Source organism: Tripterygium wilfordii, chromosome 17 (genome assembly GCF_013401445.1).
Source record: "Tripterygium wilfordii isolate XIE 37 chromosome 17, ASM1340144v1, whole genome shotgun sequence".
Classification (NCBI taxonomy): domain Eukaryota; kingdom Viridiplantae; phylum Streptophyta; class Magnoliopsida; order Celastrales; family Celastraceae; genus Tripterygium; species Tripterygium wilfordii.
The window spans coordinates 11,150,818-11,176,575 of NC_052248.1; the positions used below are offsets into that span (position 1 = coordinate 11,150,818).

Sequence of the window (25,758 nt, forward strand, 5' to 3'; positions counted from 1 at the left end):
TCTTGCATGTGATTCTAGAGTTCCGGTTTCACGGACTCTTATTATATTATGAATCTGTCAGTTTCCAGGGGTGGAAATATGACCTGTTTGTATAATTTATACGTATTCTATGTTGATTATCATTTTTGGTACGTCTTTGGGAGTAGGGTGATTGGAGGTGGTTGAGGTACACTGTGGGGCCCATATAGGAGCCCAATATATTGGATTATGATGGATTATACAGTAAACTGGGTACGTACCTGTAGACCGTCTGAGGTGAGGTGCATCGCAGGGGACGCTCTCAGGTGTAGGCTATGCTATCGGGATATCCGATCCTCATCCAGTTTCGGTGTGGACCTGGACTGGGAGACACCCTACGGGGATTAGGGTGGGTCCAGGGGTGGATTATGGATTATGGATTACTGGAGATTAGTGTTTGTGGTTACGGTGCTGTATGTTGGGTCTAAATTAACCTTACTAGCAAGTGTACTAGTCGGCGACTACAGCACAATGATAAGCAAGGGTCGAATCCACAGGGACGGTGTTATATCTAATCCAAATTTATACTTGTATTTACGTATGGACAATGGAAACAAAAGTAAAGTTCAACTCAAGATTGTTTGGTTGGGTAATTAAACTAAAACAAGCAAATAGTAAAGTACTTTTGGTATTTTCTTTGAATAAGGATGTAACTAATGCAAATGAGATAAACACCAAAGCTTTGGAATCCCCCTTGGGAAATAACTTGCGATGACACAAATTCACACACATATTTGCTAATTCGGGCATAACGAATCCGTACTTAAGTCGGTTTTAGCGCACTTAAGCCAAATCTCCCTAAAATCGATTACTAGCCATCTTATTGGTCTAGGTCGGATATTCCTAAATACATTCTAGCCATCTTATTGGTCTAAACATGCATAGAAATTCATGGAGTTCTATGGAGATTAGGATTCATACAAATTGTCACCTAATTAAAGGGAGACACATTCATAATCAAGTGTTTCAAGAAGCATAATCTACTTGACATATTATTGTCTAAGCAAATTCTCCAAACAATTTCATCCAAAAAACCTAGGTGTTGGCCAAACACCACAAGCATGAAGAAATTGCAATCAAACATAGAAACACAAGATTTATACCCAAATCAACTCATATATATGTAAATCAAGTCATAAACAAAGTCATCAAACCCAAGGCTTCAACCTAGCCTTGGCACAAGAGATTTAGTTACACATAATGAGAGAAAAACACAAAAGGAGAGATGAGAAAATCATGAATAAACCCAATTAGTTGAGTAGATCCAAGTTGAGCTGAAGAATCTCTCCTCCTAGCTCCAAGAATCGCCTTCCCCCTCTGGTTTCGCTCCCCAGAAAATCAGTTCTAGGTTCAAAGTGTCCTGCGGCTCGGCAAGTTCGCGAATTAAAACATACCAAAAAACTGTCTTGTGCGCCTAGGCGCGTTGTATTCACGCCTAGGCGCACCACGCCTAGGCGCACGCCTAGGCGCAATCCTAGGCGTGCACAACTTCAAATTCACGCCCAACTCGCTGGACTGGGCGTGCACAAGTGATACTGGGCGTGAACAAATATTGCGCCTAGGCGTGGAATGATTCCAAAATCTCCATACGACGTCCGATTTGCACGATTTTAGCGTCTACGGAAAGCTTGAGATGTCTAGTTTCCAATGCCTTTTATTTCGCTTGATTCCGATAACGTGACAAAAAGTTATAAGTATTTGAACACACGAAGGTCGGTGGACATTTTCTTCAGTTCAGCCCTTTTTTCATCACTTTTCATCCAAACCGCAATCAACCTATCAGAAATACAAATCAAAACATAAATACACTCATTATTTATCAAAAGAAAGCTTAAGAGGGGGATATTTCTACCAAAAACAATAGGTATTATCATACCTATCAAACACCCCACACTTAAACCTTACTTGTCCTCAAGTAAAACTAAACAAAGTACATCTACCAACTAACATCCTAACTCACTAACGCAGGAATCGCGATTGCATTTAGCATATGCAACAAGCCGTTAAACCCCTAGGTGTCCCTAGTGGAGGAGTTTTGTCTCCTGAGGGCTTACAAGAACGACACCCACAAACGTTTCAAGATAACTCAAATCAAACATATGGGAGGGAAATCACTAGAATCGAAACAATATACATCAATGCCATGCAATCAAAAAGATGTGGAGACCCCACACTTCATCCAAACATATACTCAATGAAGATTATCCGTCTACTCAATCACTTCGTCTACATTAAGTGCGTGCAAAGAAGAAATGTATAATTATTTGGCTTCCAAGAGTTCATAGGCGCCAAACATAGTCACATTCCAAGAATTCCAAGAACAGTCAAGTAGTAATACCAAGGCACTTTTATTTATATACATACTTCTCTTCTTCTTCTTATTATTTTTTTTTATTTATTTATTTTATTTATTTAATTTTTTTTTTTTTACTAGGCCCGTGCAATGCTCACTCCTTTAAGCTTTCTAGTCAACCCATGTAACGAGTTCTCAACCAATGACTCCCAACCAGTTGGTTTAGGGCATTATGTGATAAAGCACGCCTCGGATCAATCACTCGAGTTGAAAAGGCTTCGAAGTTAAGCTAGCCTAGTATGTTCATCATGATTGTCTTACCTTTTTACGCGAAACTCGAGTTGGTTAGACAAGAGCCCCGGTTACTCGGTAAGATCACAAGAGCGGAACATGCTTTTAATCATCATCAAATTTATTTTTTTTCATTTTTTTTTAACATGCATGTAATTAACTAGTGCCAAGAATATAACTAACACGGTGTTCTAGATCATCTTAGAGAAAGTCCACATCCAACATCTATTCACCCAAGTCATACCCCACAAGCACACATTCTCGTGCAGGTGAATTACGGTGATTGTGCAATAGAGTAGACGTCAAGCATATAGAAGGATATGATGGGTTCCACAAACCAAGATTAGCTGCATTTCAATATAGCACTCAATTCAACAGAAAATTCCCATAAATATGCAAGATTCAAGCACTAAATTTTTTTTTAAAATTTTCAATTTCTTTGTTTTTTTTTTTTTTTTTTTTTAAATTCAGCTACTACAAAAATCATGTGAAATTTTGCACAAGATAATCCATATGCAGTCCACCACCCCACACTTTAAAGAATGCATTGTCCTCAATGCAAAACATAACAATGTAATAATGCACTAAAAAGAGGACAAGTTGAAACAATACAACCTGGGGGTTGGAGTCATGCATCGAGTGGATTGAGGTGCTGGCCTGGCCACAATTCTTCAATGTCTATATGCACCCTCCTCTTGTCTTCAGCTAGATGAGATCCACCACTTTGCAGTGGCTCAATAAATAGGGCACAAATATCCTTCTTTGATGTGCCCATCAAAAAGATTCTATCTCTAAATTCCTTTGGCCCTCTTGGTTGAAATTGTAGTTTTCCATGCCAATGGAAGAGATATTTTGAGTAGAGGGGAAGCTTCTTCAATGATCTTGCAATGTAGCTCTCCATGCTTTGTTGAAGCTTCCATTTTTTCTTTGTTGGCAAAATTTCCTCCAGGATTTGCATTATGGAAGCACTGAGATTTACATTAGGCTCCTCAACTCCAATAAAGTCAATGAATTGTGCTTCAAATGGTGATAGCACCTGATTGTGGAGTGTGTTATCCTCATGCCTCTCTACAAAGTTATCACATTCTTCCTCCACCTTATCATCATACTTGTTCTCCAAATCTTCAGCTTTCAAATTTTTTTCAAAATCGACAAGAGCTTTCTCTTCTATATCTTGCTCAACCCATGTAGGTCCGCTAATTTCTTGTTCGATTGAAACTATCTCACATTCTGCAGCTGATGGAGAATTTTTTGATTCTTCGAAATCCATGCCCTCCTTCATTGGTGGATCCATCTCCGAAAGTGAAGTGAGAAGCATTATCTCATACTCCTCTTCATCCACATAATTATACTCAACTTTTCCTTTAAGCTCCAACTCTTTGCCACTGCTTAATGTAACTGCTTGAGTTGTCTCACATATACATTCCCCCTCACTTGTTTTCATCATAGGTTGGTAAAGTTGATTCTTGCTTGATACCATCCTATGCGTTGCCTCTTCTAAAGTTTGGGTACTCGCATTTAAGGAATCGAGTATGTCATCCAAAGATGACTCATGTCTTTGCTCAAGCGGTGGTGGTGAAGCCCATTGACACATCTCCTCTCTACAAGCTTGAGTTTTTGCTTTCAACTTTTGGGTACTCGTAACCAATGCATTTAGTACGTCTTGTAGAGATGAGTCTTGTGCTTGCTCAAGCAATGGTGGTGGTGCTGCTTGTGTAGGAACAAATTGATGCTGGTAGTTGTTCCATAGGAATTGAGGTTGTTCACACCTTCCAGAGTTATAAGTGTTGGAGAAGGAGTTGCATGGTGGATATGGGGCATGGTTTGGAGGAGTTGTCCTTGCATTATATCCTTGCAAATATAAGCTCGACCCATAAAAACCTGCTCCCTGATAAGCACATGGTGGAGGATATTCCATCTTGAAGCATATGCCAACAAAAGCAAAATTAGTTAACAAATATTATGTACAAGTATTATGTACAAACAAAGGAAAAGAAAAAAAAATTATGGACAAATAATAAAAATGGATCAAACGTAAGCTACCATCCCCGGCAACGGCGCCATAAACTTGTTGGGTCTAAATTAACCTTACTAGCAAGTGTACTAGTCGGCGACTACAGCACAATGATAAGCAAGGGTCGAATCCACAGGGACGGTGTTATATCTAATCCAAATTTATACTTGTATTTACGTATGGACAATGGAAACAAAAGTAAAGTTCAACTCAAGATTGTTTGGTTGGGTAATTAAACTAAAACAAGCAAATAGTAAAGTACTTTTGGTATTTTCTTTGAATAAGGATGTAACTAATGCAAATGAGATAAACACCAAAGCTTTGGAATCCCCCTTGGGAAATAACTTGCGATGACACAAATTCACACACATATTTGCTAATTCGGGCATAACGAATCCGTACTTAAGTCGGTTTTAGCGCACTTAAGCCAAATCTCCCTAAAATCGATTACTAGCCATCTTATTGGTCTAGGTCGGATATTCCTAAATACATTCTAGCCATCTTATTGGTCTAAACATGCATAGAAATTCATGGAGTTCTATGGAGATTAGGATTCATACAAATTGTCACCTAATTAAAGGGAGACACATTCATAATCAAGTGTTTCAAGAAGCATAATCTACTTGACATATTATTGTCTAAGCAAATTCTCCAAACAATTTCATCCAAAAAACCTAGGTGTTGGCCAAACACCACAAGCATGAAGAAATTGCAATCAAACATAGAAACACAAGATTTATACCCAAATCAACTCATATATATGTAAATCAAGTCATAAACAAAGTCATCAAACCCAAGGCTTCAACCTAGCCTTGGCACAAGAGATTTAGTTACACATAATGAGAGAAAAACACAAAAGGAGAGATGAGAAAATCATGAATAAACCCAATTAGTTGAGTAGATCCAAGTTGAGCTGAAGAATCTCTCCTCCTAGCTCCAAGAATCGCCTTCCCCCTCTGGTTTCGCTCCCCAGAAAATCAGTTCTAGGTTCAAAGTGTCCTGCGGCTCGGCAAGTTCGCGAATTAAAACATACCAAAAAACTGTCTTGTGCGCCTAGGCGCGTTGTATTCACGCCTAGGCGCACCACGCCTAGGCGCACGCCTAGGCGCAATCCTAGGCGTGCACAACTTCAAATTCACGCCCAACTCGCTGGACTGGGCGTGCACAAGTGATACTGGGCGTGAACAAATATTGCGCCTAGGCGTGGAATGATTCCAAAATCTCCATACGACGTCCGATTTGCACGATTTTAGCGTCTACGGAAAGCTTGAGATGTCTAGTTTCCAATGCCTTTTATTTCGCTTGATTCCGATAACGTGACAAAAAGTTATAAGTATTTGAACACACGAAGGTCGGTGGACATTTTCTTCAGTTCAGCCCTTTTTTCATCACTTTTCATCCAAACCGCAATCAACCTATCAGAAATACAAATCAAAACATAAATACACTCATTATTTATCAAAAGAAAGCTTAAGAGGGGGATATTTCTACCAAAAACAATAGGTATTATCATACCTATCACTGTATAGCCTTATCGGCTACCATATTACTTGGTTGAATTGCCAATGATTGTATATTTATTGTGCAGCATATTATGCGTCATATCCCTGGATTTCTTTTTTTTTTTTTGGATATCGGTGTTCCCTTTCTATGCCCTACTGAGCTTCTTGGCTCACCCCTCTTCTTGTTTCCCTTTCAGGTGAGTTGGATTTAGGTGATGCTAGTCAGCGGCGGGACGCATGAGCTGGTGTGTAGCCTCGAGCTGTTTCTTTAGCAAGTTTTGAGGACTTTGGGTTTTGTTTTTGTATATATGTTACTTATTTACTCAGTCTGATCTCGGGTAGATAAGTCTTCTTATTTCCGCTGTTGTGTAGATACTCCGATGTTTTCGATAGGTGTATATATGTGGTATTTTGGAGAGATTATGCTCATGTTATATTTCAGGAGTTGTTACGATTTTATATATTTTATATATTGATTTAGGAATATTGGATTAAGGGTTGGTTCGGGGGACGGGGTCCCCTGCCGGTCACGTTCTTATGGGTTTAGGTACACTTCGGTATACATTAGGAGAGAGGGACGTGACAATCATCAACGTACAAAACAAGGAAAATGAATTGTGTACCTTTCACTTTCTGATATATGCATTCATCTAATTTGTTCTCAACAAAACCATCAGCCATAATTACTTCATCAAACTTCAAATACCATTGTCTTGAAGCTTGTTTTAAACCATAAATCGATTTGTTTAGTTTGCACACTAAATGCTCCTTCCCCCTTTCAACAAATCCTTGTGGCTGCTGCATATAGATATCTTCAAACAAATCACCATTTAAAAACGCTGTTGTGACATCCATCTGGTGTAATTCCAGATCAAAATGAGCTGTCAAAGCCATTATGATTCTCATTGCATCTTTAGAGGACACAGGTGAAAAAGTTTCATTATAATCAAAACCCCTTTTCTGTGTATACCCTTTCGCTACCAATCTAGCTTTATGTCTTTCAACTCTACCTTGAGAATCCCTTTTAGTTTTGTAAACCCACTTGCACCCTATTGCAGACTTTCTTGTAAATATACCATAAAATCATCTGGAATTGCAGACTTTCTTGATCTTTGAGATCTTCTTAAAATTGGATCCAGAGCTTGATATGCATAAGGTTGAGATGCTGCTTGCTGATTTGAATTTTCAGAAGCAGTAGGCAAATCATTTGGAATCGAAACCCCTTCAGGTAATTGAATTTGTTCTGCTGCTGGCATGTGGACTTGTATATCAGCACCTTGCTCATTATAAGCTTCTAAAGAAATAGGCAGAGTAACAGCTTGTGAAACAGTCTCATTTCCAGATAAAACCAGCTCTTCAAATTCTTGTGCTTCATCAGTATCTTCTGAGGAGAATTCATCTTCAATAAATTTGGCATTGTGAGTTTCAGCTATACGAGTATGCAGCTTAGGACAATAAAATTTGAAACCCTTGGACTTCTCTGAGTAGCCAATGAAGTAACAGCTCACTGTTCTTGAATCTAACTTCTTTTCATTTGGATTGTCTAGCCTTGCTTCAGCTTTACAACCCCAAACATGAAAATGATTAAAACTGGGTTTCCTTCCTGTCCATAGCTCAAAAGGTGTCTTGATAACTGATTTACTTGGAACTCTATTACTGATATAATTGGCTGTCTTCAATGCCTCTCCCCATAAAAACATAGGAAGTTGAGTTCTTGCAAACATAGTCCTGACCATTTCTATGTATGTCCGATTTCTTCTCTCTGCCACACCTTTCTGTTGGGGGTTTCCTGGTGTTGTATATTGAGGGATGATACCATTTTGCTCAAGATACACTGCAAAAGGGCCTTTTTGCTATCCTGATTCAGTATACTTGCCAAAATATTCACCACCCCTATCGGATCTCACTATTTTAATAGTTGCATCTAATTGTTTTTCGACTTCTGACTTGTATGTTTTAAAACAATTCAAAACTGAAGACTTTTCTGAAATCAGATAGACATATGCAAATCTGGAAAAATCATCAATGAAAGAGACAAAATACACATTTCCACAAATTGTTTAGAAAGTGAAAGGTACACAATTCATCTGTATGAATGATTTCTAATAACTTTTGACTTCTGTTGGAACCTTTCTTGGTAAAATTTGTTTGTTTTCCTTTCATGCAACTGACACAATGATTCAAGTCTTGTAAATCTAGAGTTGGTAACATGTTTGCTCTGATAAGTTGCACAATTCTTTCTTTAGAGATATGCCCTAATCTTCTATGCCAAAGCATTGAAGAGTTTTCATTTGTGAGCAATCTTTTTGAATTAATACAATCGACGTTAAGGCATTCTTCAACAGAACATTCCAACTGCCATAGATCTTCTTTGAGTAAAGCAATGCCAAGCACAACATCAACTCTATTTAATTGAAAAAGTTTTACACCATCAAAGTCACAATGAAAACCATAACCAGATTTAAACAACTTAGAAGCAGAAATTAAATTCCTTCTCATGGAAGGTACATAAAGAACAGGATTTAACTCTAAAAAGAAACCTAATGACGTTTTAAGCTTGACGACTCCAACAGACTCGACCCCTACTTTGCTCCCATTTCCAACGAAAACATTGTAGTTTTCTCTATTTAGTTCCTTCAGTTTTGAGAAGCCCTGTAATGAATTAGTAATATGAACACAACACCCTGAGTCAAACCACCAAGAATCTTTAGGAACCAAAATTAAATTTGACTCAACAGTTACAAAAACATTTATAATCTTACCCTTTTTAGTCAACCAAGCCTTAAAACCCTCACAGTCCTTTCTCAGATGACCTGTTTTCTTACAGAAAAAACACTTTCCACTATTTGTTTTTGCAAATTTCAGCTTTTGAGATCCTTTAGGGGGGTTAAGTTTGGCAGTTACAGAAATACCAGAAAAGGAAGCAGCAGTACCTTTGCCTTTGTTAGGCTTACCAGATGATTGATTAGCTGGCCTCTTCCCTTTTGCAGCAACATTGACAAGATTCACATGTGCAGCTTGCTCTCCCTTGTCATTCATTCTCTGTTCCTCTTGGACACATATGGAAATCAGATCATTAATAGTCCATTTTTCTTTCTGAGTGTTGTAGCTAATTTTCAGCTGCTCGTACTTAGATGACAAGGAATTAAGAGTCATGTGGACTAACAGCTGATTATTTAGAGGCACATCCAAATCTCCAAGCTTGTTAGCAATGTCCACCATTTTTAAAATATGCTCTCGAACACTCCCAGCACCATCATACTTCATATTGGTCAAACTAGTTAGGAGGCTTCCAGTTTGAGCCTTCTCTGACTCCTTAAACTTCTCATGAATGGCAGCAAGATAGTCTTTTGCAGTGACACATTCTGGAATTCCTCCTCTGACAGTTTCAGTCATGGATCTCTGGATGAACAACATAGCAAGCCTGTTAGCTTTCTTCCACTTCTCATGATCCTTGACATATTCCTCTGTGGAATCTTCAGTAGGCTCAGCAGGCATGTCAGTTTTCATCACAAACTCAAGATCACCATAGCAGACAAAAAGATCAATCTCACGTTTCCATTTCTTGTAGTTGCTCCCATTGAGAGGTTCAATGTTAGCAAAGTTCAAGGCACTAGAACCAAAAACTGTAGACATGGTTCTTATTAGGTGATAGTGTATGAAATTATGAATAAGTCAACAAAATTAATTAGAAAACGATATGTTTCCCAATTTCTGCATATGTTATAAGACTAAAATTCACCTTTGGGCAGAAAATTAGAATTATCAAAAGCTTTTGCATAACCAAAACATAAAATACAAGGACAAAGTACAATTTCCAACACCTTTGGGCAGATGAAAATGTATGATCCTAATATTCCATGCTTCATTATACACTAATTCACTGACAGCCTAGACAAATAACCTCCTTTAGGAAATCGTTTTATCTTGCAAAGACAATGAATTACAAGTTTGATTTTCAAAATGACCAGACAAGGAATTGATAAATAATCCACTTTAGTGGAAAATTTTACAACTTCTTGAATGATACAAAATCAATGGCCTGTTATCTAATTAAAGATCATGTTCATCATATGCAGAATATGATAAACCATATAATTGAGTGACTTCGAACATAATGAATCAGTCCTCGTTTTCATTTTAAAACACCTAATCAGATTTGGAATAAATCTGTAGACAAAATGTGTTAAAAATAACTGCAATTTTGATTAGAAATAGATTAATTGAAAACTTACATAAGGCAATAAGTTTGTTCTGTAGAAAATCCAGGATCTTTTGCAAAACACAAACAAAATTCAAGATATGCGAAACAACAATAATCAGCCATCAAAAGAATAATTCAAAGTTTTCATCCATATGACCATCAACATTTGTTGTTAATGCTTAATTATTATTAACAGTATTTCAAATGAATCCTAAGCTTGTTGAACCTGCTCCGATACCATATATTAACATAAAACCTTATTTACATCATGTTTCAACAAAGCAGCGGGATTACATGAACATAGAAATAGAACTCTATGTTAACAATAATATAGAGTAAGGCACTAACCTGTAGACATGATTATAACTAGGATAGATTCTCCTTTGGAAGTAGTTCTTCTCCTTTCGTTGAATCAAGAGTACTCAAGCCAATCAATAGGCGAGCAGTTATTCAAGAAAGTAGAGACCACTAACCCACAAAGCATGCCAACTCCCCAAACCTATCACTTAGTGGAGATGGTTCTGTAACTGCCAATATAACAATAATGATATCTTTAATCATATTTTCTAATAAATAGTTAGTCTATTTGCACAAGGAGTCTCAATATCAATCTATTATCATAAGACTCCATTAACTTGAATATATCTCAATATGCCTTATCAAATCATTCTAATATACTCAATCTAACAGCTTGGTCACTGGTAACCGAAACTGGGCTAGAAGAAGCTTGGTTAAGGAAAGCAAAGAGAAACACAAACACAAACATGGTTGGTTGTATTTATGTGTGAGACTACTTCACTTATAACTCACAGCAAGCAATCAGACTTGCTTAACTATATATAGTGGGGTTTGATGATAGTAGTCGATGAAGTGTATGCTGCATTGTTGAAGGAAAATGAAGTCACCTTCAACAAGAAAATAGTTGGCTTTTCTTTGTAGTTAGCGACGTAGCGTACTTTACAATATTTTTGTTTGTATTTCCTATATGGATCCAAAGATTATGTTGTTGAGTTATATTAACATCTCGAAGGCGACATTGTATTTCAGGAGTTACCCTACGTGCATGTTGTTCACTATGTGTATGCCAATTAACATAGTTTCACATTGCTTACAAGAAACTATATATGTAGAAATGGAAGATGTTTTTTAACCGGGAAGCCACAATAGTTACTTGATTATCCTAACTGTAGAAATTTCACTCACAATCTTGCACAAGGCTTGAGCCACCTGATTTGATTTATTGCAATATCATTACTAGTGCCGGACCAGCACCCTATTTAGTTCTAGGATGACATAATTAACTTGTGATAATTGATATCATAAGAGTTATAGGAGTCCGCCAGTATAAATTGTAAAGAGTATCATGATGCTAGAGTGGTACATAAGGAGTGTGTGTGATACCCCAAACTTCTTTTTCTTTTAGAAATTAAGTAGGATCAACATGTGTTGAGTATATCTATATGTATAAAATCATTAGAAATTAATACCGAGTGAATTGGGGGTGTACGGGTGGTTTAAAAACTGAAAATTTGGGTTACAGGTGTAACCGTCCGGACGGCTTTTAAAAGCCGTCCGGACAGTTTTAGGAAAATGGCCCAAATCTGTCAAATGGGCAGAGGTGTCCGGATGGCCTTCTAGGGTGTCCGGACACCTCTTTAAAGAAGGCCGTCCGGACACCTCTTCAAAAAAAACAACCCGAGGATGATTTTAAACACCCATTTCTCGAATCCTCTTAACATACCCGACCTAAACAAGCCCTAAACCCTATTTTTTCTCAAATTTCCTTCCTCCCATCAACCTAATATCATCAATCAAGGTAAGATTGTTCTCTTTCAAGTTGTTTCAAGTTGGATTCATGACTTCTCTCTCTAGTTGACATATTCCTAAATTCTTCTCTTTGTTCTAATCTTTCAAGGTTTAAACCCAAACTCAAATCCATGAGTTCCTACATCATGTGAGGCCTAAAGGAAGCATGAATCTCTTCCTTCTACTTGTTTCTACAACCTTGGTAAGTTTCTTAAACCTAAAAGCTAGTATTTAGAGATTGGGTGATTTGGGATTCTAGGGTTTTGTGGGTTTTGTAGATTTGGGGGAAAATCTTTAAATTAGATGAAATTAGTGATCTAATAGGTTGATTTAGACTTGTTTATGGTTGTATTGTTAGATTCTATTGTTGATTGGAGTAGCAAGCTTGAGTAGGTGAAGTTCAAGAACTTGGGAAGTTTTGGGTAAGAGAAGGTAATGAGTTCTTGATTTATTGGATTAATTTGTGTTAGATATGTGAAATTGACGTTGTTTGTATATTGATTGGAGGATGGGTAATAAACTGTCTGATTTGAATTATGCTAAGGACCCCTCCATATCAGTGTTTCATGGGCTCTGGAGAGTTCAGGTCAAACCCCACTCTAACTGTCCAACATGCCCAAATAGCGTGGATCTTGCATGTTGTTTACTATATCTGTCAAGCATGTGAGTCCTTACACCAACAAAGGCATAGTTTCACATTGTTTACAAGAAACTATGCTGAAATGGAAGATATTTTTAACCAGGAAGCCACAATAATTTCTTCATTATCATAGGTGTAGAAAGTTGGCTACTATAGATGCTTTCGGATTTTTGACTAGTTCGTTGGTGTGTGTTGATGAATTTTGTTTTTTCTTTCTTTTTCATGTTTCCCGGCTTTGGGGCTTGATAAACTCTATTATGATTGTCAACTTAAACAGTTTTTGAGTGTATACTTTCATATGAAGGATGTATCCTCTCACATATTTTATGGGCTTGGAAGTAGTGTTTTAAATATCGGTATCGTAATTATACCATTCATGCGATTGGTATGTTATATATCCGGTTCAACTGGTCGATCTACACAAAGATATATCAATATATTGCACAAGACAAGATTAACAAAAATCATGTTTCTTTAGTGGTTAAGGCTTAGTATTTTTTTACGCCCATGTTTAATTCTCGCTAATACTCCCTCGGTCCCAAGTTGCTTGTCATCCTTCGAAAATCCAACTGTTTAAGGGGTCAACTCCACAAAATAACTATGTTATTCCAAATTTGCCCTTATTGATTTAAAATATCTTTTTTTCCTTGAAGTTTGGTGTTTTAAAGTAACAAGGTTAATTTTGGAATAGATGAACAAAATTAGTAATTAATGAAGAACAGTGACACTAGTTTTGGACAACCCAAAATAGAAAGATGGGCAAGCAAAATGGGACGGAAGGAGTAGTATTTTTAACATATTTTTCAACGCATGCAATAAATATACAATAAACATCACATGACGAAAAATTGAAAGAATTTTACAACCATTACTCTCCTAAATAAAGTCTTGGGGCCAAGTGTGGGAAATAATGCAGGGTGATATTGACATACGCTGGGCTAAGCATGACTCTTCTCGCAAATTACGATAATAGAAATACCCATGAGACTTGAACTCACAACCTCTCGCTTGCATCACATACACACAGATATTATCCACACAAGCAATAGTTCAAATATACTCCATTAATTCTAATTGAATAATTTTTTTTTTCGTTTTCATTATATAATGTTATATTTAGACTGATATAACTCTAGTAGCCTAAATATTACTCTTAACAGAAATACTATCAATTTTCTTTTTAAATAATTACTTAGTATATTTAATTAAATAGAGTTATAATGAAATTACTTTTTAAATTTTCTTTTTTATTATTGTCATATATATTGTGTAACATGTGGCACAACTTACGAGTTAAAAACGTTACATTTAAGTATCGTATAAAACTAATTATTATCATATGATAATGAAAAATTCAACTAATTGATGTCTAAAACAAAATCAATTAATTCAATTATTGCTAATAACTTACTATTATACTTAATTACAGAAAAATAATTTTATTTTTATTATTTCTTTTTCGTTAACTTTCATGTAGAAATATTAAATTTATGTAGTGTTTATTTAGAGTACTATAGTTGTAATGGAATGTTATTGATTTCTTTCCTTTTAAATTATTTTTAGGTACACTCTGTTATAATAATTAGGGTGCGTTTGGTATGTGGGTAAGAATTTAGGGGTATAATTTGTTACCCATGTAAATGTTACAAGGGTATTAACAATTATGGAGAATAAGTGTTACCCTTGTTTGGTAAAGAATGGTAAAATTTACCCAAGTATTCATTACTCTTGTTTGTTACGACTATACATTACTGGTGTAATACCATTACCTTTGTTTGTTATTATTGTAATGAACCAAACTAGAAAAAAGTGAGATTATGTTTTTTATTGTTACGACTATCATGTACCAAAATTTTAAAAATATAGATACATATGCATATATATACACACACAGCCAGACATATATATATATATATATATATATATATATATATATATATATATATATATATATATATATATATATATATAACAACAATTGTTAACAATTTCAACAAAATAATCTGATAACGTTCAAATCCATGACAAAGACGTAACACAAGAGTAGGGGTCACCATTTGGCCCGCCGGCCTAGGTCCGAGCCCGGCCCTGCCTGTAACGACCCATCCCGGAGGGGGGGTCTGCGGAATTACCAATTTGTCCAAAACATAAACTATCCATGTAAATCCTCCAAAATCATTTAATATAATCCAAAAAAAAATGAATAAAATGCATTTAAAAATCCATTAAGAGATAATTAATAAGTCTTTAAAATTTAACAAAGCGGAAGTCTTTAATAATCAAACCCTATGCTACCCATAAACCACAACTGTATCCATGGGGACACCGCTCACGCCTCGAGAAGCTGGCCACCATCTACGTACTCACCTGAAAGGGAAAGAAGAAAATAGAGATTGAGCTAAATAGCCCAGTAGGGGTATAGTACCCGATAAGGACTCGGATATCCATGATGCGAATACCGAGAGAGGGAATCACATACGATATGACAAAGAGTAGAACTAGTCTACAAATACAACAATCAGCTCGAGTAATACAAGAATAGGCAGGAACAAAAGGATTATGCTCATGTCACAATCACAACCCAATATGCATATATATATAAACATGCAAATTATATATGCAAACACACATCTCCTCCCAATGCGCATAGCGCCACAAATCATCCACATCCAATCATCGGCACACGGCAGTCCGGATTTCCCCTCGGAGGCCGTGGCAATCAAATCCCCGTATAATCACGTCGCACAGCAGTCCGGATTTCCCCTCGGAGGCCGCGACATTCAAATCCCCGTATAATCACATGGGAACAGATTAAGGAGAATAAATCCCAGACAGTGATCACGTCTCAAGGTGGTGTGTTGCGAGTCACAACCACCACACAAACCAGAGCCAGACAACAACAACAAGGCTATCACAACCACCCATCTCCACAAAATCCACAATCCGAACACACAATCAACATATATCATGATGCATGTATTACAATAAGTTTTTCCATGCATCCAAAACCCATTTCCAAACTAGTTAAGAAAATATTTTACTTCCTTAGAAAAATGGGGCAGAAAGCTCTACGAAGAGTCCTAATCAAATCAAATCAACCATTTTTTCCCATAGCCAAAATTTCACATGCCTATCTACATGCTGGAAAGATTATAGTCAAGCACGGAGAAATGCGAATCAATGAAGAGACAACAAAGAATTATTCAAGAGGCAGGTATTTAACACGCGAGGAAAACATAGAAAATTGTAGAACACGTAGTATCGGGTAATAGAGGTCAATAAATGAAGAACCCCTACCTCGATAGCAGTGCAATCAATGCTAAACGTCTAACGCGTCTCCTCGATTCCCTAAACAATTACCGGCATATAATAGGTTAAGAGACTGTCTAGAAACTTTAGATTAATTAAAATAAATTTTACTCAAGGATCTAAATAAGCCCGTAAGTTCAACTGGCCAAATTCTCTGGACAGATTTATCGAGACCTGGCTGATTCCAATTAATGAATCCCTTGACCCGTGGACCTCACTCCCCTTTTATTAAATCCACCCTTTTATGGTTCATTTTAAAAACACCTTAGAACATGCCTTTGTTCACCACCTGCACACCTAAGACTTAAACAAAACCATTAATACACTATGCATAGACTTTTCTTTTACCAATATTCACTTGAACCTCTAAAACCAACACCAGGCTTAACACACGTGATCACAAAACAAAACCCAAGCCCAACCAATTTATTTTCTCTTTATTGATGACGCTTCTATGGACATCACACTGCAAGACTATTCATGGTGGCCAAGGTCGTGTATATCAAACACAACAACTTAAAGATGAATTACTCACCTAATTTCTTCCAGACGCAGTCACGAGTATTATAAAATAAACTGTCCCGATCTCCGTCTCAATCCACCATGTAATTGTATTTCACGATTCCCTTTGATCTCTGACTCACCAATTCGTCCAATTCCTATACCCCGTACCGTCGACTCTGGGTGATGTCCTTCGGCGCTTGAGGTTGAGGTTAGTTTAGTATTCCTTGGGTGGCTGCGTTATTTTGGTGAGTTTTAGGTTTTGTATAAGAGAAAGGATTATGAGATGTATTTATATCGTAAACTACGTATTTGGGTATTATCAAAATTCTATTTTTGACCCTATTGACTTAACGTTCCAAAATTCCTCCAAAATTTTCGTCTGAGTTCAATTACCCCCCTAGGTAAAAGTGTAAGGTTTTACACTGCCCGACCTCTTGGGCAGGCATGAACTCCATTTTTTGGGTCAGCCCGACACCTCGGGCCAATTTTGGCCATGCCCGAACCCGACCCATGCCCGACATTATTTATTTATTTATTTATATATATATATATATATATATATAATACACACACATACACAGACAATGCATGCACTATCTGTGTATATGTATATATGTATACTATATATATATATATATATATATATATATATATATATATATATGCAGACAGTGCATGCACTGTCTGCATATGTGCATATGTACATATATACATATATACATATATACACAGACAGTGTGTGTATATATATATATAATACACATACATATATATATATATATGTATATATATATGTGTAAATATATACACAGACAGTGCATATATATACATATACACAGACAGTGTGTATATATATATATATATATATATATATATATATATATAATATGCAGACATGCACTGTCGCACTATCTGCATATATATATATATATATAATACACATACATATATATGTGTATATATATATAATACACATACATATATATATGTATATATATACACAGACAGTGCATATGTGTGTGTGTATATATATATGTGTATGTATATGTATATATATATATATATGTATGTATATATATACACAGACAGTGTATATATATATGTGTGTGTCTGTGTATATGTATATATATATGTATATATATATGTATATATATATACATATATATAATATATAATATATATGTGTATATATAACTTATGAGCTTTTAGAATTTTTTATTTAAAGGGGTAATAGGTTGGTGTAAAACTTCTCATTACTTTTTATTACCCAGGTCCCCCCACTAGTAAACTTTATGTGTAAAAAATAAGCTCAATTACTAAAATTTATTACAGGAGTAAAAGTTATACTGACATAACAAACACAAGTAAACTTAAAATTTAATTACCCTTGTAACCATTACACCCTATTACCCCTGTACCAAACGCACCATTAAAGTAATAGAGCTCTAATTAATTTTGCGTGTTAATTTTTTTATTTGGTGCCATGTGGTTCAACATATTGGCTCTAAATTATTTTACTTTTAAGTTTTAAGTACTAGTAAAAGATAATTGGCTACTGTAGGAGCTAATTCTACAATCACGGAATACTTTAGAGGGCCACCAGTGATTTGCGAAATAAACACAAAGTGATGATCATAATTCTAGGACACCAGTGGGGTGTCAGCCAAAAATCCTTCGATGATCAATTTAGCATAGGTTATCTAGCTAGATGACAGTTAGATTGTAAGATTGATATATATACAAACAAAAGTTGCATAGAAAGAAGTAATATAGATTGAGAGTTAGCAAATGCTCGGATGGCTCAGAATATCAGAGGTTTTGCGTTGGAGAAGATCCTCTCTCATGAGGATCCTTGGCTTCTTTTATAGCTTTCTCTCATAGGATGTGTCTTTAGATTAATGGAAGCAGTTTTGATTCAGGTTTCCGTTAGAGAGAGGTCTCACTTTTTGGCTAGTGGATGTGACAATATGGGAGTAGATTCTATATGTCAAGTGTAAAATTTGACACGACAACGTTGACAAGGAGATGTTTGGTGCAAAAGGTGTTTGTTGTCTGGATAAGCATGGGCTCGGTTACCAAAATTACTTTTTGTAGGATATAAGACAATATGGTTGACAAGTTTACGTTAATGCTCTGTTTGTTTGATGGAAAATCAACCTTTTGAAATTGTTTGCCTAACTTTGTGGTGTTTGGAGGTAGGAAAACAAAATTAGTCAAACAAAATTTATAATAAGTTAACTCAAAATAAAGAGTTGTAAGATGGAAATCAACTTCGCTTATTATTTTTTTTTGAAAAGCATCAACTTCCCTTATTATCCTTGAGATGTTGTTTTCCCCACAACAATAAACTGATTGTTAAGCTAATTTTTTTTGCTAAAAGCATACATGGAAGGCTTTTTAAGGTGAATTAGAAAAACTGTATCTTTTATATATAATAATGTATATATAAATACATATAATAAGACATTTTTTTGCTCAATGTCAAGTGGGACCAGGAGAAACTTTTAGGTCAATTAAAATTGTACCTCATATATATAATAAGACATTAAAATGATACATCTTATATGTACATATATGAAAAATCTTAATTAGAAAATATTAGTTTTAACAAGTTATATTACTGTGATTGTGAATATATTCTATTAGAGAATGTATTGAGTATAGACTTGTGAAATGAAGTAATATTGGATGTGTTTGTATATAAAAAGTATAAAAGAAGTTGGATTATTGTCTTAAAATAAAATTTAATATTTACGTGTTATAGTTTCAAAAACTCCCACCAATTGCTTGCTTTAAAGTTGCCCAGAAGCAGCTGGACTTCCAAACAGTTTTAATGCAGGGGCATATAAAGAGGGCATGAACTGTATTGTCGCAAGGCACATATTGTTTCATAAAATTACTCCTTGATGGTATTGTCACAAGGCATATAAAGAGTCGTCGACAATTGTATTGACACATAAAAGAGACACTGTTATAGTGCATATAAATTTATTTGCAGTGAAGATAAATTTCATTATACACTAAATATAACAAAATCACAATAGAAAATGTAATATTGCAGATAAGCTAATGGGGATAATTTTAGTACAGATAAATTTCAATACATAACAAAACCAAACAGACAATGTAGATAAACTAATGCACCTTTAACGGAGGAAATAGAAGCTTGAGAAGGAATACCAAAACAAACAGACAGATAATGTAGATATACTAATGCAGATAAATGGTGTGATTAGGATTCAAAAGGTTAAGGAAGATAAGAGTCGGTGAATTGAATGCACATTGCGGCCGCTAGCTACTAAGAGAGTAAGACGTACTTGGCTACAGGTGGAAACGATGATGAGTTTGATTTTGCTCCGCAGGAGGGCGTGGAGTAGTGAGGTTCTCTTGCAAACAAGTTGAATGGGGGCGATTTGATTTTCTTTTCAAAATAATCCATCAAATTCTTATTTATTAAAATAATATGATATGCACCCATTTTGTTTTGCTGACACAATAAATAAATCTTACAAGAAGAAGAGTAGGACATCACCATTCCTTATTGGACTTGATATATGAATGGACTACACAGCCTTCCTCCTTTATTTTTGCAAGCTTAAGAATTTAAAAATTGCATAGAATTGGATAGCGTTTCTTATTGTGTGATGTATATCCCAGGAAGTAGCACATGACATTAGTTGCGCATTGATTCTCCTCATTTCTTGATTGGAAATGATGCTAAATTCCAGTTGAGAATCTGATGACGCTCAGTGAGAAGCCCTGTAGATGCTGTGAATCCCACATAGATGAAGCTTGGCAGGGTATTTGGGATGTCAATAGGCACCTCAAGAAAAGTCTCACCTATTGGATCAGATGCATATCCAACGTGGACTCTAATTGACTTTGTCCTCCCATCCAATACTATTAGAACCTTGATATCTCTTCCACTTTTCAGGTCAATTCCGGTATAATTGAGACTCCTAACATCAATTGGATGTAATACACTCTTTGTGACAATCGCAATGTGATTTGCATCCAAATCATTTGTATTCTTGTAAGTGTCAAACTCCACAGCTAATTGACCATCAGCATGACCTGCATTTACCTCAAAATGTATTGGTTTAGTTGAATATGTAATGTATGTATCGATGTTACATTATATAATAAAGATAGAAACCACAACTTCACATTATATTACCATCTTTTGTTGGATCCATTATTCCAAGATAGGAACCATAGCTGTCAGATGGCGAGGGACTCTTGTCTGGTGCGATAATAAATGTTAGTCCGTCGGCAGATTCAGTTGAATAAGGGGAGGTAAGAATCCTGAACGTGAATTTACTATAGATCATTGCTGGCCAAGCAAGCAAAGGGTATTTGTATAGAACCCTGCCAACTTGATTTAGTGGTAAGGTTGGATTGCCTTGTTGTGGCTCTGGGGTTAGGCTTAAGTAGCCGTTGCGACTTGTAACTGAACCTGTGCAAGTTAAGTTACCATCACTACAACTTGCTAGGGTGAATGAAGGAAAGCTGAAACCAGTGGTGATTTGAGGGAATGGAAAAGGAGCTGGGGTGAATGAAGAAGCTTGGTTAAGAAAAGCAAAGAGAAGCAGAAACACAAACATGGTTGGTTGGTTATATTTATGTGTGAGACTACTTCGCTTATAACTCATAACAAGCAATTGGACTTACTCCACTATATATAGTGAGGTTTGATGATAGTAGTCGATGAAATTTATGCTAGCTGCATTGTTGAAGGAAAATTAAGTCACCTTCAACAAGAAAAAGTTGGCTCTGTAGTTAGCGTAGCTTACAATATTTTTGTTTGTATTTCCTATCTAGATCCAAAGATTATGTTGTTGAGCTATATTAACATCTCCCAAGGCCACATTGTATTTGCAAAATGACGTTTGCGAGACTCACAAAGATATAAAGATAGAAGGTACAGTCCATCTAGAAAGACTAAGACATTTCAATCCGTCTTTCAACAAAGACCTATCTCCCATAAGCAAATGAATGGAAACTAAGGTACTTTGGTTTTTTCTATAATTCTTCTTTTGAAATAGCCAGACTACAAAAATAAAAAAATATTGTGGCAGCTAGTTCTGGTAAGATACTTTGTCATCAATTGCTTGAAGTCTATATGCCAAACTGGCATGGATCTGGCATGTTGTTTACTATATATGCCAAACATGCAAGTCCATACACCAAAAAAAGGTATAGTTTCACATTGTTTCCAAGAAACTATGCTGAAATGGAAGACATTTTTAACAGGGAAGCCACAATGGTTTCTTCATTATCATAGTTCTAGAAAGTTGGCTCCTATAGATGCTGCCGGATTTTTGACTAGTTCGTAGGTGTATGTTGATGAATTTTGTTTTTTTCTATCTTTTCTGGAAAACTTTTTGTATACGTAACAACTTCTTCCATAACCGGCTATAATAGTATTACGTTATCCAATTACATTAAATTGCATTATTACGTTGTGTAATTACATTGACTTTCGTTATTATATTGTCTAATTACATTGACTTTCGTTAGTACGTTGTCTAATTACATGTGATGGTTGAATTTATTAGGGATATGTAGCGTTGCCATTCTTTTTCATGTTTCCCGGCTTTGGGGCGTGACAAACTCTGTTATGATTCTTCAACTTCAGCAGTTTTAATTTGAGTGCATCCTTTCATGTGAAGGATATAGGTCCTTACATATATTTTTTGGGTTTGGAAGCAGTGCTTTATATAGTGGTATCGGAATTATACCGGTCATGTGATTGGTATGTGATATAACCAGTTCAACCGGCCGAGCGACACAAATATATATATATTTCTATTGCAAGGGATAGCTGTAACAAAAATTATGTTTCTTTAATGGTTAAAACTTATGATTTCCTAATTGAGTGTCCAAGTTCAATTCTCATTAATAGTATTTTTAACACATTTTTTCAACCCGTACAACAAACTTCTCTTATTGAAAAATTGAAAGAAATTTACAACCACGACTCTTGAAAATAAAGTCTTAGGTTCTCATCAAAGCTTTTTTTTTAAAGAGCCACTTGATGACTCTTTTTGGAGACTTCGGGTATTGGTTAAATTTTTATTTTTCATCATCATCATTCGAGCCTTTATCCCAAAAGTTTGGGGTCGGCTACACTAGTCTATGAGAACATCATTGGAAATCCACATGTATTTGTTTTCTCCATTCATTTCTATCATGGATCATACATTCATCCACTCCTATTAAATTCATATAATTTCTTATAACTTCAAGCCATGTCTTTTTAGGTCTACCTCGCTACCTCCTACTCTCTCCTATAAAAATTCTCTCATTCCTCTTCACTGTCACACTGCTATCTCTACGTTGGTCATGTCCGTACCATCTTAACCGATTTTCTCGTTACTTATCTTCAATAGGTACTACTTCTACCTTAGATCTAATAATCTCAGTTCTTATTCTATCTTTCCTAGTGTGACCACACATCCAACGAGGCATTCACATTTCTACTACATGCATTTTTTGGATATATTGTTTCTTGATAACCCAACACTCGGAACCATACATCATTGTAGGGCGAATAGCTGACCTATAGAATTTTTCCTTCAACTTTAAAAAAATTCTCCGATCGCATAACACCCCGGATGTACTCTTCCACTTATTCCACCCGTTTTTAATCCTATTAACTATATCATCACCTATGTCACCATATTCTTGGAAAATTGATCCAAGATATTTAAAAACTTTACCTTTTGTTACTTATTTCACATCTAGTTTAATTACTTGTTCGTTCCCTTACCTAGTCTTACTAAACTTACATTTCATATATTCTGATTTAGTCCTACTTACTTTAAATCCATTAGACTCTAATGCTTGCCTCCATATTTCAAGCTTTGAGTTAACTCCCGATATTGTCTCATCCACTAGAACTATATCATCTTGGATATGTCGTGTGAGTACATCCATCACTATAACAAATAGGAACGGACTTAGTGCCGACCCCTGATGTAATCCTATCATGATAGGAAACTCCCATGTAACTCCTCCAATAGTCCTAACACAAGTGATAGCAATTTTTGATCACTTAAATAAGCAAACAAAAATCCCAAATTAAAATACTCCCAAGCGCACAAGACCGTAGTAGAATAGGTTATGCAAGAACGAGGTCGAACCACAAGGATTGGACAAACAATACGATTAACTACTATACTAAACTTAGCAAAAGAAACAATTCTTGAGAGATGGTTGATTGTAGATAGCAAGCGATGAAATCAAAGTAACGAAGTAAAGAAAATACAAAATTGTTGATTTTGATTGTGAAAGCAAATTTATGAAAGCACTAGGACAATGAATCCACCTTAATAATCCTCTCTAGTTGTTGATTACCTCACCCTTAATCCACTCAATTGATGTTGTTTGCGAATCCACTAAGGCGTGAATTACCTATGGTATCTAGGCTAATTCGTTTATCTTAACATGCAATTTGGTTATGGTATCTAACTCAAATATGAACATGCAAGATGTCCTTAAGTGCAAGAATTCATTAACATGCCATGTAAACCCTAGGAGTATGGTATCTACCCTAGGCGTTAAAAATTCCTAATCACAAGAAGCTGGTCCCAAACCCCGTATTGTATCTACGTGAGTATGCATCAAATTACTTAGTTGAAAACTTAGTTGGTGGCCAATCATCCAAGCAATCAAACAAGTATATAGCACAGTGACTAAAAATCCAACATCAAAAGAGCAATCAAAGATAAGAATAATAAAGAAACTAGAGAATCATATTAAGATTTCATCACGCCCTAGCAAAAGCGTTTAGTTACACATAGTCAAGAATGAAAACCACAAGAAAGGTTGGAGAACACCCTAGAAAAATCGGCTGAATATCTGAACCCCCGAAAGTTTTATGAAGTCCTCCTTTTGTAACCTCTTTCAAACCCTAAACTTCCTCTAAAACAAATACTAAAACTCCAAGGAAACCTCACGGCAACCCCTGGTTTCCAAAACAATAAACCAACAAAAAGGAAAGAGGTCGACTTCTTCTTTGATTAGGAAACTGGACTGCTGGATGTCTCGAACGTTTTTCCCATGTTACGCCCTTTAGAAAAATCTCCAAAAATATGTAAATTGAAGCTTGATGTCTTAGTTTTCCAGGGCTATCTCACACGTCTCTAGCAAAATTATGTGGAATCTTCTAGACCCACTTCTTCACAGATAGCGTAGTTCTGCCGAGATCATATTTCGGGTCAACTTGTCTTCAAAATCTGGGTCAATCGGCTTCACCTAAAATTCCCAAAATACTCTCCAACTTTCTTCAAGGTCTTAGCTTTATTCTTCAATTGACGGTTCTTCAAAATGCTCAAAATAGACCCTTTTTCATCAAAAACCATCCAAGTGCTCGAGAAAACTGAAAATGAGGAAAACAAAATAATAAGTCCTTTTTAAAGCCAATCCTCTAACAAAAACCAAGTTTAGAGAGTACTAAAATGAGAGAATATATGAGATTATAAAATACCCTTGAACCTAGTTTTTGCTAGTCCTCGAGCAAAGAAAATAAATCAAACAAATTAAAAAAACCTAACTCACTTTCGTAGGAATCACGGTTACATTCAGCGTATGTAACAAGCCTTTAAACCCCTAGGTGTCCCTAGTGGACGAGTTATAGTCTCGTGAGGGTTTACCAGAATGATACCCACAAACATTTATTTACACAAATCATCATAATGTCATCATCTAAAAGCAGCAACAGAAGATAATTTAGAGATGTATTCACACAATTTAGTTCAAGCATTCAAACTCCACAGTTCACATCTTCAGCCACTTCAACCAAGTTCTCATACCATCTACTCCATTAGTGTCATTATGTATTTTGTGCATGAATCACAAATGAATGTTTGACTTTCAGTTGATCATAACACAAATATTGCAATATCACAAGAATCATTAGAATCATCAAGTGAAATACCAAGGCATATATTTTTTTTCTTTTTCACTTTTTTTTCAGATTTTTTTCATTTTTTCTCTCATGACTTGTGCAATGCTAAACCTCATTAAGCTTTCTAATTGACCAATGTAACGAGCTTTCAACCAATGACTCCCAACCAATTGGCTTAGGACATTAGGTGTATAGACACCCCTACGAGTTTAATGACTCGTGTCAAAAAGGCTACGAGGCTTCGCTAGTCATGCAATCGCTTATCT

The 25,758-nt window shown here is 35.8% G+C and overlaps 1 protein-coding gene and 1 long non-coding RNA gene across 2 annotated transcripts; both read right to left on the reverse strand.

Annotated features, from left to right (window-relative positions):
- Positions 1 to 14,968: 14,968 nt before the first annotated feature.
- On the reverse strand, positions 14,969 to 16,818 carry LOC119983106. Its single transcript, XR_005464553.1, has 3 exons — positions 16,613 to 16,818; positions 16,066 to 16,116; positions 14,969 to 15,135 (listed from the first exon to the last, which is right to left on the reverse strand). It is a non-coding gene; the product is annotated as an uncharacterized LOC119983106 (long non-coding RNA).
- A 3,457-nt stretch (positions 16,819 to 20,275) lies between these two features.
- LOC119981926 (anti-H(O) lectin 1-like) lies at positions 20,276 to 21,185 on the reverse strand. Its single transcript, XM_038825064.1, has 2 exons — positions 20,759 to 21,185; positions 20,276 to 20,655 (listed from the first exon to the last, which is right to left on the reverse strand). The coding sequence occupies exons 1-2, from the start codon at positions 21,183 to 21,185 to the stop codon at positions 20,276 to 20,278; spliced, it is 807 nt and encodes a 268-aa protein (XP_038680992.1).
- Between the last annotated feature and the right edge of the window lie 4,573 nt (positions 21,186 to 25,758).

Coding starts and splice junctions, on each gene's coding strand:
- LOC119981926 (XM_038825064.1), bottom strand. CDS start 21,185: ATGTTTGTGTTTCTGCTTCTCTTTGCTTTTCTTAACCAAGCTTCTTCA. Junction 20,656..20,758: donor AATGGATCCAACAAAAGATG/GTAATATAATGT, acceptor AGGTAAATGCAG/GTCATGCTGATGGTCAATTA.